At 43.8% G+C, this 12,723-nt stretch overlaps 2 protein-coding genes across 2 annotated transcripts; one reads left to right on the top strand and one right to left on the bottom strand.

Annotated features, from left to right (window-relative positions):
• The first annotated feature begins 4,042 nt into the window (after positions 1–4,042).
• Positions 4,043–10,155, top strand: LOC113210738 (Golgi integral membrane protein 4). Its single transcript, XM_026428853.2, has 11 exons — positions 4,043–4,234; positions 5,021–5,227; positions 5,343–5,668; positions 5,744–5,833; positions 5,908–6,120; positions 6,397–6,528; positions 6,606–6,686; positions 6,763–7,337; positions 7,421–7,533; positions 7,645–7,754; positions 7,879–10,155. Exons 2-11 carry the CDS (start codon positions 5,044–5,046, stop codon positions 7,915–7,917), a joined length of 1,863 nt encoding a protein of 620 aa, XP_026284638.1. The 5' UTR covers positions 4,043–4,234; positions 5,021–5,043; the 3' UTR covers positions 7,918–10,155.
• LOC113210746 (methylthioribose-1-phosphate isomerase) lies at positions 9,888–12,089 on the bottom strand. Its single transcript, XM_026428865.2, has 6 exons — positions 11,828–12,089; positions 11,336–11,574; positions 11,052–11,266; positions 10,726–10,934; positions 10,482–10,638; positions 9,888–10,401 (listed from the first exon to the last, which is right to left on the bottom strand). The coding sequence occupies exons 1-6, from the start codon at positions 11,957–11,959 to the stop codon at positions 10,268–10,270; spliced, it is 1,086 nt and encodes a 361-aa protein (XP_026284650.1). The 5' UTR covers positions 11,960–12,089; the 3' UTR covers positions 9,888–10,267.
• Positions 12,090–12,723: the final 634 nt, after the last annotated feature.

The following is a 12,723-nucleotide window of genomic DNA, read 5'->3' as shown; positions in this document are numbered from 1 at the left end:
CCCCCCCCCCCCCTCCCCCCCCCCCCCCCCCCCCCCCCCCCTTTCCGCCTTCCTTCTCTCCACGACGCCGATCCCCCGATCGCGATACCACTACAGATCCCCCGAGTACGCGGTCCATTTCCTCCAGATACGTTCACATGACGATGACGGCTGTGCGGGGCGCGCCGTCGGGCCGTCGGGCGACACGCCGCTCAGATCGCATTCCTCGCCTCCCTCAGCTGCTCTCGACGCCTCGTGTTTTTTTGCACGTCCGTCTGTCCCCTTCCCCTCTCCGCCCCGACCCCCGGGCAGCCTCGCCCCCCGCCCCGTCCTTCTTCTCCTCCTCCTCCTCGGAGCCCTTGCAGCCGCAGCGCAGCCTCCCCCGGGTCCGGGGCGAGGATGAGCACGCAGCAGCAGCAGCGCAGCACGCCAGCCTGCCGGGACAAAGGAGCGGAGCGGAGCGCTCCGAACGGGAGGGGAGGGGGGGGGGGAGCAACAAGCAGAGGGGAGGAGGGATGGCAGAAGGGACGAGATCAGGCAGCAGGCGGCTCCGCAGGCTGCACGTCGGCAGCACCGGGCCGGCCTGCAGGCGGCCTGTAGGCGGCCGGGGCAGGGCAGCTAAGCGTTACGCCACAGAGAGCGCGGCGAGCGGCGGCGCTGCCGAGCGGGGGAGGCGGGGCGAGGCGGGGCGGGGTAGCGGGCGCAGCTCAGCTGGCAGCAGGCCGCCGCCGCCGCCGTCGCTCCAAGCCCACGCCACGCCAGCATCGGGTTAGGCCGGGCGTGGCGTGGCGTGGGTGAGCGTGAGCCGATCCGCGTCCCCCTTTCGAACCGTGCTGCTCTCTGTATCTCTCTCGCGGGTCCGGCCGCGCGACACTCGCTCCACCCCCGCGCGGCCGCGCCTGCCGCAAGGTCGTGCAGGCCGTCTGCGACCCCGCGGCGGCCCCGCCACCCGCACCCCCTTTGGGCTCACGCGTCGGCAACGCCCTGCGCCTGCCCTGCGCACCGCACGAGCCGAGCCCGGCCCGCCCGGCCCGACTCGGCCCACCAAGCGTTCCCGAAACAAGATGGCGGCCGACGCGGCCTGCCAGCCTCGCTCCGCGTCGCTCCCGCCGCCCAGGCACGCGGGGCTGGGCTGGTTGCGCTGGCACCGTCCGCGGGCGCACACGCACACGTTTCACCCTCTCGCGAGGGGGGGCAGGGGCACGGCGGGGCCCGCGAGCTCCGCTAGGGTTGGCGAAGGAACCACCGCAGGAGGAGTAGCATACAGCGTCCGGAACAAAGGAGGAGGCAGGACGCCGCGGAGGCGACGCCGGCATAAATTAACGACCTCCCCCCCCCTCTCTCTCTCTCTCTCTCGCTCTCTCTCTCTCCGCTCTCCTCCCCGTACCTCTCGGTACTCGTCTCCATCCATCCCCCCTCTCCTCTCTCTCTCTCTCCGGAGGACGTCCGCAGAGGAGACGCGATCACAAACATATCACTTGAGAGGAGGAGATTCGCCCGTCTCTGGGTGCGCGCCGCGCCGACTTTGAGTAAACCTAAAAACTCGCACGCAAAGCTGGGCGCAGCTCCACCCTAGAGGCCTCCGTCCCCTCCTCCCCCTCCGCCTCCACCCCAAGTCGGGCGCCTCCCTCCTTCCCTTCCGCTACGCCACGCCACCCCCCAAAAACAGACGCGAGCACAGCGGGCTGCTGCTGCTGCTTGCTGCTGCTTGCTGCGGCTCCTGAGGCCACGCTGGCCTCGTCCTGCTGCGGTGCCACGGAGCGCACCGCGGAGCACCGCGGGGCACCACCGCGGAGCGCCCGTCGCGGCCAGGGCCCGGCAGCGCGCGCCGCACCAGAGCCGCGCGTGCTGCCTACCCACCACGGCGACATGCGCTGGCCAGGCCTAGCCCAGCGCGGCCCGCCCCGCCCCCTCCTCACCCCGCACCCGGGAAGGGAACGGGATTTCCTCTCTCTCCTCGGCGCTCGCCAGGACCCGGCGCCCGGAGCTCGCCGGCCCAGGGGCCGCCCCGGAGCCCCGTGCCCCGCCCGACAACACCGAGGCCGTAAAAACGTCAAGGATAATATGCACGGCCATAACACTTCGGGCGACTCGGAGGCGTGGCGCGGCGCCCGGGCCCGGGCCGGGGCAAGGTGATGCAGCCGGGGGCAGGCGGGGGCGATAAAGAAACGACATGGCGGAATTCAAACGCGGGGGTGCGTTGCTCCGTGAGGGAGAGGCTGTGCTGCGGGGCGCACGTCCGCCGGGGAGAAAGGGGGGCGACTGGAACGGGAAGGGAGGTCAGGCACAGGTAAAATGGAGGGTGGGGAGAAAGAAAAACATGCTGCGTTGAATTCAGTTGGGATTTCGGGGGAGGTGGAGAAGAACTAGGTTGGATTGGCTTCCCATTCCAATCAGCATTTTAAAACAACACCAATTTTTTGAACAGTTCTTTGAACAGAGACCATTTTGAGATACTCATCAAGGAAGGGGTGCAAATTAGTAGAATGGATTCAGAGGGTTACTAAAAATAAATTAGCACAGAACATTGTAGAAAGCAACTCTCACAGAGGATTGGGGCTTGGAGCAAAGCATAAGAATGAGGTCTCCTAGTAAATTATCACTATACTTTGCCAATTCTGATCTATTCATCAGTTGAAAGACAACTACACAGTTGTGAGCAAAGAATAATATAATCACAACACGAAACCAAAAACGGAGAGAATACGCACTGGAACCAGAAAATCTGGAGAAGAGCACAGGCTAAGATTTCCTCTTGCGTCTAGCTGAAACTAGCATGTTTCTTTAACAGGGTTCATTATGTTTAGAAAACATGATCACAGCGTAACATAATGAGTGGACACACTTTAAGTACAGAAACTAACCTTGGGTTCCAGCTTCAGGCTGAATTAGACAGATGAGTTACACTTGAAACTTATGCCCCTTTCACTATAAAGCTTTTGGAAACTTAGCCTCAAAGTAACCTATACAAAACACCAAGGTGCATGAAAATAAATAGCACAAACTGAATCTGTATGAGGGGTCATTCTTGTTTTTCTCCAATAATACAATGCTCTTCACACAAAGTGAACTTAAATTTTAAGGGTTTAAGACAAGCAAAGTTTCAGAGAGAAGATTCAGAAATCCCCAAAATTACATGGAACATAATTTTCCTTTTCAAAAAATATTATTGACTGGACAAATGATGAAGTGCAATTCATGTACACAAGCATTTCCTCTACAATTGCAGGGACGTCATGCATGGACGAAAACAATAAAACCGGTTACCGTTGATTTACAGCAAAAAGGGGGGGTACTTCAATTCGACGAGACGGTACGACACCGCAAAATATAATTCTTTAGCTTGGCCAGGATTAAATGCACGGGTACGAAGGGACCACAGTAGGCAAGTTCGCCTGCTGAGTTTTCGTGTTGTCTCTCTCTGGCTTATGAAGTCTCCGGGGAGAGGCAGGCCACTTCTTAAAGAGAAAGGACGCCACAACTTACCCAGGTAATCCTTATTGCAGGTCTCGTGTCTTCTAGAAGCACTAAAGTTTGACACAAACACACTTAAAGTACGCTTAACACACTCAAAACAGTAATTTCAAACAATTTTACGCGAAGAGAACGAAACCTCTCTTCCATTTCGCTAGGCTTTACTCGAACGGAAGCTAGAGCGAGACTGGAAGTGGAAAGTTCATTTAGCGTGTTGGCTGTGGGACCGCTTTTTCCATCCAGTGCTTGCGAAAACTGAAACTGGCGGAGCACTCAGATTCTAAACTAATTTACCTGCTTTAAAAAGGAGATCAAATGATGAAGATATAATTAAACGGCCAAATTAAAGTAAAATAACCTTAAATAAAAATACAACTTTGCGGGTTTTTACTAATTAGTGATAAGAGGTTACCGGCATTGGTTCAGAAGATTTCGAATATTCCGAACCACCAAAAGAGAAATCAGTGCAACCTTCAGCAAATATGATAAATGTAAATTCTTTTGTATTCCAAACAATTTTTTCTTCTCCAAACGTTGTATATTTTTTAAAATCTTAAACAAACAAAATAGAAAGGGTTGGTAACCATGGGAGTTGTCTTCTGTTTTCACCGCATGACAACATTACAGACGGCTGTCCTTACGTCAAAACAAACCCAGTATCCATTCATTTAGGTTTTCGTGACCTATTTACCATGTAATTTCTGAATTCCACGAAATTTGCTGAATTAAAATATCGGCTGTAGGTGATCTACTCAACATAGATCCGAAAAAACCTTTTTGTGTGAGTATTCTGCCTTTAGATCAGCTGTCGGCAAAAATCGACCTTTTGTGCTTATTGGCTTATTTAGCAACAACTATGTTTTGTATTTTTCGGAAATTTCGTGTTTTAGAGTTTGGCAATCTCCATAAATTACTTGTAGCCTGACGAACTCACTTTCTCGATTTAAAAAGAGGACATCGGTTCCCTGTAGTGCTTAACCCAATTTACCAGTGACCTGTTTGCCTATTTTACTATATCACTATATCTTTTGATCACCATTTTCTTTACGTCTCAAAAATATCTCTTTTTCGTCTATGTTTTTAAATATTTATTAGTATGTTTGTTACTCTATCTAGCATACATGTTTAAAATGTGTCAATGTGTCATGTCAGTCTATGTAGGCCACTGCGTGTCACCAACCAAATCCATTCATCCAGTTTCCACAAATTGATTGTATCAGAAATATGAGATGTCTTTTGCGTGCTAATGATTTTGTGACTTATTATGCAACTGCCCCTGTTCTGTAGCCGAACTAACTAGAACTCGCGTTCACCCTTTTTATTGTTCCAATCATGTGCCCTCATTGTGATGAAACGTATTTGTTTCATTTTCTCTTGAAATCAGAAAAGATAAATTTACACTGCCTAAAGTTTCAGTGTTTGTAAATTTTCATCTGAAGAGTGAGACTTTATTTCAAATTCTGTTGCCTATATTGAGACACTGATAACAGAAGAGATAAGGACTGTGGATTTTGTTTACACACTCTTATCATTTTTTCTTTGCCTCATATTTAACGTCCTTCTGCAGGATGTGGTGAAGAGCACTGCAGAATGATGACGTCTTCAAGAATCGTGAGGGGCACTAAGGGTCGCCTTTTTGCTTGCTTAGGAGTGTTGACTTTATTTGCTGGAGTCATATTTTTATATCACAGCACTCGTGTTGAACTTGATGAAGTTAGTAATTCTCTTAGTAAGTGCCGCCAAGAGCAAGACTCCCTAGCTGCTCAGGTTCAAGGCAAGTATATCATATTCTCACTTTTAAAAAAATAAAATTAAAAAAAAAAAAACAGATGGAAAATTGAAAATAAATGGTTTGTATCTGTTTCTTCTGTCACTTTTCCCACCAACAGTAATATCTGAATATAAGAAAAATCTTGAAAAATCATTAAACCAAGAAAAGGCAGAACATCGTCAAACCAAAGAAGAGTTGCAATCACAGATGAATGATGAGCAGCAAGTGAGAAACAAAGAAAATTTAGAAAATATCAATAAGTACAAAGCACTTCAGCAACAGTACAAATTATTGCAAAGTGAACATGATGATCTTAATGAATTTTACAATAAAGCTAGAGCAGAGCAGGCAAGTTGTGCCGAGGCTCTGAGCCACATGGAGCTCCAAATCTCTACAATACAAAAAGATCAAACTGCAAAAGAAGCAGAGGTCTCTAATCTAAAGGTACATTCTTTTCTCTTACTCTTATTTAAAAAAATTGTGGAACAGAGAATTTTATAATTTCCTCTATCTTTGCAGTTAAAATATTTAAGGCTTGAAGAGGAAAATAAAACTTTGTTCCAAAAACTACAGAGCCACCTTGAACAAGGGCCAGAAGAGAAAGGAAAGGTATTGATGGTGAAGATTTAAGGATACATGACGATTTTGATTACTTTTTACCTACAGTCTTTTCTCATTTCTAGGCATCATCAAATACTATTAAGCTTTCATCAACAAAGCATGCGGATGCTGCTGATACTGCAGGTGGTGGTGATACCGACACTGGGAATTTGGCTAGTTTACATGAACCCCCTCACAATGTGTTGCCTGTGGCGCAAAAAAGGTCAACCGCTGCTCAGGACGAAATGCTACAACCAGCAAGACCTGCTCAACCAGGTTTATCTGTTGTGTCTAAGGTAACCAATTAAATTTTTATCTACATGACTTTGGCTTAGTTTTTCTTTTGTTAAATTTGTTTATTTTCAATAAATCTTGCATGACTTAACTGTGTGTACATACTAAAATGGAGAGGAGCACACAATTTACTACACACCCTTATGTTATCTGTTGACCTTGAAAATCTCCATTAAATTATATTGCCTATAAAACAATTCAAATATCTTAGCTTAGAGATGTCATCTAAGTTTTCTCTGGATCTAACACTACGTACTAAGCTGTCTGTCTTATTGCAGCCATCAGGCAAGCAATCAACAACCCCTCAAGTAAACCCAGATGCCTTACAAAGTCAAGATAAGGCCCGAGCGATACCTGCTTTAGCAGTGCCTCTTATGTTAGCACCATTCCAGCAGCATGCTTCTGTAGAAGTGAGTGCTCTCCAAAAGTCTCGTGTACTGCATGGGAGCGTATCATGAATTTGTTTATTTACTTAATAAATTTTCAGAAACACGATTTTGCCAATAATGGACCACAAGGAGTATTGCCAGCACCTATAGGCTTTGGAAGTGACAATCAATATGCTCAGGTAAAGCCTGTCTGTCATTTATATCTTTCTTCTATGATAAAAAAATGATTTAATTACACACCATTTCACTCTGCAGCAAAATGCTGTGCCTCTTCAGGCGCCATACAGACTGATTGGACTTGGTCACCAAGAAGTTCCTCAAAATCAGGGTCAGATGCCACCTCTTGCGGCTGTAGCTGCTGCTGTTCAAAATAATGTGCTGCCTGCTCCTCCAGGCCATGTGCATAATTTAGCCCAGCATCTACCAAAATTCAATCAAGTCATCCAACAAAACATGAATCCCTTCAGAAATGATTTTGTTGCTCTGCCAGATTCCAAATTGAGTCATTTGGAACATAACTTTGTTCACAATGACAATGTGTATAATTCAAATGGTGCAAGAGCTCAGGAGGCTTACAACCTCCATAAAAATGCTGACTTATCTTTTGATGATAAAAAGTATGCAGCCCAAGATGTTAACAAACATCTCTTTGTGGGCCAAAATCATCAATTTGAAAGAGCTGGTATTATGCCACCCTATTTAAAAAGTGCAATAAAAAATGTTAAAATTGTCCCTCTTGATGGGGATATCAACCAGCACCCAGATTTAGAGGTGCAAGGTAGAAATCCTTTCGTTGAGCTTGGCAATCATAATCAAGAAATTGTCCATGGGTAAGAAGAAGTACCTTTATTCTCCCCACTTCATCCTTTTGAGTTTGAACTGATGTGATTTGTTGATCTTCTGCCTCCATTAGTAAACATCATGGGCTCGCAGCTGGCCAACAGGAAGGTCATCCAGTAGGACATTACAACTACCAAGGTGGTGATTATGACAAAGAAGATCCTCCCGCTAACAATGAAAATGAAGGTAAAATATTACTATAGGAATAAAACTCTTTTTAAAGAATAATTTTGTACTAAAATTTTAATAATGTTTTCTCCTGATCATTAACAAAAATATATTTTAATTGATTAACAGATGAGGATTTAGATCAAATAGACTACAATAATGAGCCAAACCAAGCTCACCAACCTCATCAAATCCATCCAGGTCACCCTATTCCAAAAATGGTTCATAGAAGATTAGCTGTAAGTGCTTTTGGATATTATCATTGAATTTAGACGGCTTGTTGTCATGTTACTTTATTTAAGTGTCTCTTAATCTCTTTTGGGTCTATTTTTTTGTTCTATTGATCACAATTTTATTTTCCAGGATCGTCATCAGGAGGATGTAATGATGCATCCAAGGTAATGAATAAAACACTTGGTCCATAACAAGTGATACTATTGCTTTGTTATGTCTTGAATTTATGAAAATATTATCAAAAATCTTGCCAACACAGAATGATGGATATATTTTAGAAAGGTATTACGAATGGTATTGTTTTTACACCAAATCAATATGTTTGGCTAGTTTGGCCGTAATTGTCTACTGTTAAATTTTATTCATGAAAAACTAGTATTACATTTAACAACTGGTGCATTTTTATGTGGCTGAAGTCTGATGTAAATTGCCGTTTCTAATCAAGTTTCTAAGAAACATTTCCCCAATAGAAATGATTCGTAGTATACATTTACAGAAAGGGTTGGTTAATTGTTATTCTCATTAAATGAATAGGTCTATATTTATTAGGAGCAGTGGGTGAGATATAGATGAAGATGAAAAGCACTGCTTATAATATTTTTATGTACCTGTTACAACCTAAGTTTTGTTTTGTTTGCTGCTGCTGTAGGTCCAATGTGAAACCCGTAAGTGCAGATTAATCTTCTGAATTTCACTTTACTAAACTAGAACACATTTGACTGATTGTCCTTTAATTTTCAACTGCTTCAAAGTACATTGGCCTTCTAACATCTGTAAAACACTTACCGGCAGTTTTTCATTTTTTATTTTTTATTTTAACTGTTTATGCGTCATATTTACATTGAATTTTACTTTTGTGATATGTTGTTTTTTTAATTGTAGGTGTATTGATGAGATTTCTATTTTTACTTTCTTATGATCTTTTTCTTTTCTTTTTTGGAACCTGTACATAATATAGTGTTTTTAAGTGAAGTGCAAAATTGGTAAACATTACTGCAAATTCAAAATCAAACTTGGCAAATTTGTACAAATGTTCGTACCAATAATGCAAATGTGCAATGGATATTGGTGTCCAGACTGTATAAGGTGTGAAAAAATATGTTACTTTCTGTGTAAATTTACAGAGAACTGAATTGTTTTTAAATTATGTTATGTTGTGTCTTTTTGTGTTGATACTTTTATTTAGACTTGATTTGTTATGTTGTTATTGTTTCGTATGCTTATCTATTTGATGCGTCTGGTCTGTCTACTTACTGTGGTGAATCCTACTTGGAATAGTGGTAGTCTCAAGTCAATGTAGTTTTCTCCTCTGTCCATCTACTAGACTTTGTTTGTTTGTTGTTTTTGTGTTGTTTATGCAGTTAGATTTATTATCTTCTTCCACTTCCACAAGAGTCATAACAATAACTTGTTCAACTGGATAGCTATTGAAAGCAATCCTGCTGTATTCTTGGTCTTTGCTCCCTTTGAAGCTTGCAATGCATAGAAAGGTGCATAGGACATAGTCTCTTTTCGTTCCCCTTCTCATTCTTTTTAGAGGAGTGATGTTACAGATCTGGTATTGTATGTATATTATCTTTAAAAGGTTTCATACTTCTATTTACTCTTGTAGATACACGCTAACATTTAAGTACAGTTGTTATATTTTTCTCAAAGGCCATGGCAATTGTATCTAGTTGCTGCATACAAATTCAATTCAATGAGGGATAGTAAATTGTAATGCTGATGACTAGTTCTGAATGTAGACCCAGAATGTAGAACTCAGGTTCTGACGTACTCTCTAGGAAAAAAATAATCAAATGTGAAAAAAACTGTACTATGTAACCTGGTTTTTTAGTTTAGTCAGAGTGCTGAGCGAAGTATAGATCTGTGATTCAAAGTTTTTAAAAATCAAATTGTGACATGTTTTGTTACAAGCATAGACTGAAGTGGTGTCATTCTTTTAAAATTTTCTCAGTAGAGCAGTGTTTACTCTTAAAAGGAGTATGGTTGTCAAATTGTAGTAAATGTGTTACACCTCATGTTTTGAGGTTTGTTCAATAAGATAATTTGCTGCTTGTGTTCTTTTGCTTCTAGGCTATAGATTGCATTCCTGTACTTAATTGTTGATATCCTTGGGTGTAATCAGAGAACACCCGTGTTGTACATATTTTATTAGAGGAAAATTGTGCAAGGAACAGTATAAGCGTTATAAAATATAAATCAGGCCTCTAAAGAAAAGAAACCATATCGCAAATAGAGCACAACTTTCAAGCAAATATTACTTGTACAGGTTTTCTTTCATTTCATCTGTATGTGCAGGTTAAATTAATTGCTTTATAAATGTTCATTAAAAGTGGAGAAGTCTAGAATATTTTTGTAACACTGATAATAAAAATAATAAAAAATATACAGTTTTACAACCAAGCTGATAGTGGTTGTTCATTATTATAAAACCTTTCTTACTTCAGTCATTAAAATTTCTTCAGGTTCAGACTGAGTATTATTTTGGACAACGGTATTCAATACCTCAAAGAAACTACGACGGTTTTGATTTTAGAGGAGCAATTTTTGCTGCAAGTTCAGAGGGAGAAAAAGCTCCATGTTCTGTTATGATACCAGTTATGAGATCTGCAGGAGTAACATCGAATGCTGGATTCCAACAGTTAATGCCTGAAAAGGGGTAAAAAGCAATGAACAATTGATTCAAATCCATCCTGATATCCCACTCATACTAATACAGGTGATTTTACCAGATGCAGCAATCTGTTGCCCTCCAACATGCGTCATTTCCATTGCAGGTCTCTCTTCAATAACAATGCGGTCACCGTTAGGGGTATCCAAATCAATTGAAGTGAGAGGTGCAGCAACAAAAAATGGAACACCGTGATACTTAGCAAGAACAGCAATCTGTAAATGATGATGACAAAAAGACAATTAAACAACAAATTTTGAAAGCCAAAGAAATATTTTAGAGATTTTGTATCAATATTTGACCTGGTATGTTCCTATTTTGTTTGCTGTGTCTCCATTTGCTGCGATTCGATCAGCTCCGACAACTACACCATTAATAGTTTTTGATTTCATGAGAGCGGATACTGCACTATCACACACCATTGTGGCAGGTATTTTTTCATGGACAAGTTCATAAGCTGTGAGTCGAGCTCCCTGATTGTAGGGTCTTGTCTCTGTGCAGTATGCTTTTTCTGAGAGAGATATTTATATGTGTGAAACCAGTGAAATCAATATCAAACTGAGTTACAACACACACTAGGTGCAAACAACTAAAATACTAATTGAAAATCTCACGGAAATTTTCTCACCCAATTTTCCCAAAGCAAACAATGAACGAATGACACCAAGGGCAGTTCCATAGCCAGCAGTTGCAAGGGAGCCTGTGTTACAATGGGTCAGAACTCGGACTTTTGAATTAGACACACTTTTAACGTGAGACAGCAAGGCTTGAGCTCCATGACCACCAATCGCACGGTTATCACTGATATCTTTTTCCAACATAGATTCTATACTTTTAATTATTCTGGAGAAAAAAAATCAATATGTCAGCGAGTAAACTTAAATGGATAAGCAAGATAATTTTGACTTTTACCTTTTTTTCATGTCTTCAGCATCGATAACAGACTCATCACTGAATAATTTGTTTGTTTCAGCTGTTAACTCCTCTGCTGCTATTTTCATATTGACAGCTGTCGGTCTAGCAGAGCACAAGTAGTTCAATTTGCCCTCAATATCTTGTCGCAGTCGGCTTTTGTCATCATAAACCATTCCCTGGAGCTCAACTGCAAGACTAAGGCAACCAACAATGGCAATTGCAGGAGCTCCTCGTACCTGAAACAATTTAGCTAATTTAAAACTATTATTTCAACACAATTTCATTGAGCAACAGGCACTTGAGATATTACATATATACCAACAAGAGAAAGTGGTTAAAATTTCTTCCACAATGTCAGTTTGTATTTTTTTTATTTTTTTTTCAATGTCAGAACCAAAGTAATAGTGTTCCCACTGATACGCCCAACTAAGCCGTCGTTCCACCTCCGAAAGCCTTCCCTTTCAAGCATGGAAATCAAGGTTATGTTACCTGCATATTGTGTATCACTTCCCATCCGTCCTTCACGCGACTGACGCGTACGTAAAGAGATTCGCGAGGCAAGAGCAGCTGATCTAAAATCTCCAGCTTCCCCAACTCGTACTTAATTGCCTGGAGAGTCATTGTAATGACGAGATATAGCTAGACGTGCGGCCGTCGCGGCGTCTGCAGTCACAAGTGGTCGCGAGCCGGCGCGGTGCGGCGGTGGCAGCGGAGGCTGTGGCGGACTGTAAACACGTGCAGAGGAGAAGGGGAAAGGGAACGTCGCGGAAATACGTTTTCGAGTGGACCGTGTATTATTAGACACCGCTTTCCCCACTCGCATTTTTATTCCTAGACCGCTGCTTATCGAGAGCCTGTCGTCCAAAAGCTTTGCAGGCGTCTTATTGGTTGGCATTTATTTGTGAATTGCCAAAGGAAGCCCCCTTCTAAACGTAGCATGGAGGAGAGAAACGGGAACAGGGGAACAGCGGGAGGGGAGCGGTAGGGCACACAAAGAGACAAACAAAAGATGGTAAATTAGACAGAGAGCTGCTTGGAGCGCCTGAAAAAGCACTGATTAGATTAGACGTGCGGAGGCACGCCCACCTCGGCACAAGAGGAGGCGAGATGGCACATCTCATCAGGTTCACAGTGGGCAGCGCCTGTCGTGATGCTGCTGCTGCTGCTCTAGTCAGCGTGTAGGGCGAGGGGCGGATCGACGAATCAGACAGCCGTGGTGTGCGATCCGACCCGGCCGAGCCCCTGGTGGGTAGGCACCACTCTCGCGTGAGAGCGGACGGGAGGCCTACCCGCCCGGGCGCCTCCAGACTGAATCGTTCTGTGTTACGAAACAAGTTTAGTGAAAATTCCCGAGGAGGAGCGGGCTGCGGGCTGCCGACACTTGA

Source organism: Frankliniella occidentalis, unplaced genomic scaffold (genome assembly GCF_000697945.3).
Source record: "Frankliniella occidentalis isolate FOCC.00 unplaced genomic scaffold, Focc_3.1 Scaffold66, whole genome shotgun sequence".
In the NCBI taxonomy this organism is placed as follows: Eukaryota; Metazoa; Arthropoda; class Insecta; order Thysanoptera; family Thripidae; genus Frankliniella; species Frankliniella occidentalis.
The sequence above is the reverse complement of the archived record's forward strand: the minus strand, read 5'-3'. Positions and strand labels throughout refer to the sequence as shown.

Excerpts from the sequence above, each read along its gene's own strand:
- LOC113210746 (XM_026428865.2), bottom strand. The coding sequence starts at position 11,959 with ATGACTCTCCAGGCAATTAAGTACGAGTTGGGGAAGCTGGAGATTTTA. Across the intron at positions 10,639-10,725 it reads ACAAAATAGGAACATACCAG|ATTGCTGTTCTTGCTAAGTA; the intron begins GTCAAATATTGA and ends CATCATTTACAG. Across the intron at positions 10,402-10,481 it reads GCAACAGATTGCTGCATCTG|GCATTAACTGTTGGAATCCA; the intron begins GTAAAATCACCT and ends ACCCCTTTTCAG.
- LOC113210738 (XM_026428853.2), top strand. The coding sequence starts at position 5,044 with ATGATGACGTCTTCAAGAATCGTGAGGGGCACTAAGGGTCGCCTTTTT. Across the intron at positions 5,228-5,342 it reads CCTAGCTGCTCAGGTTCAAG|TAATATCTGAATATAAGAAA; the intron begins GCAAGTATATCA and ends TCCCACCAACAG. Across the intron at positions 6,687-6,762 it reads GTGACAATCAATATGCTCAG|CAAAATGCTGTGCCTCTTCA; the intron begins GTAAAGCCTGTC and ends TTCACTCTGCAG.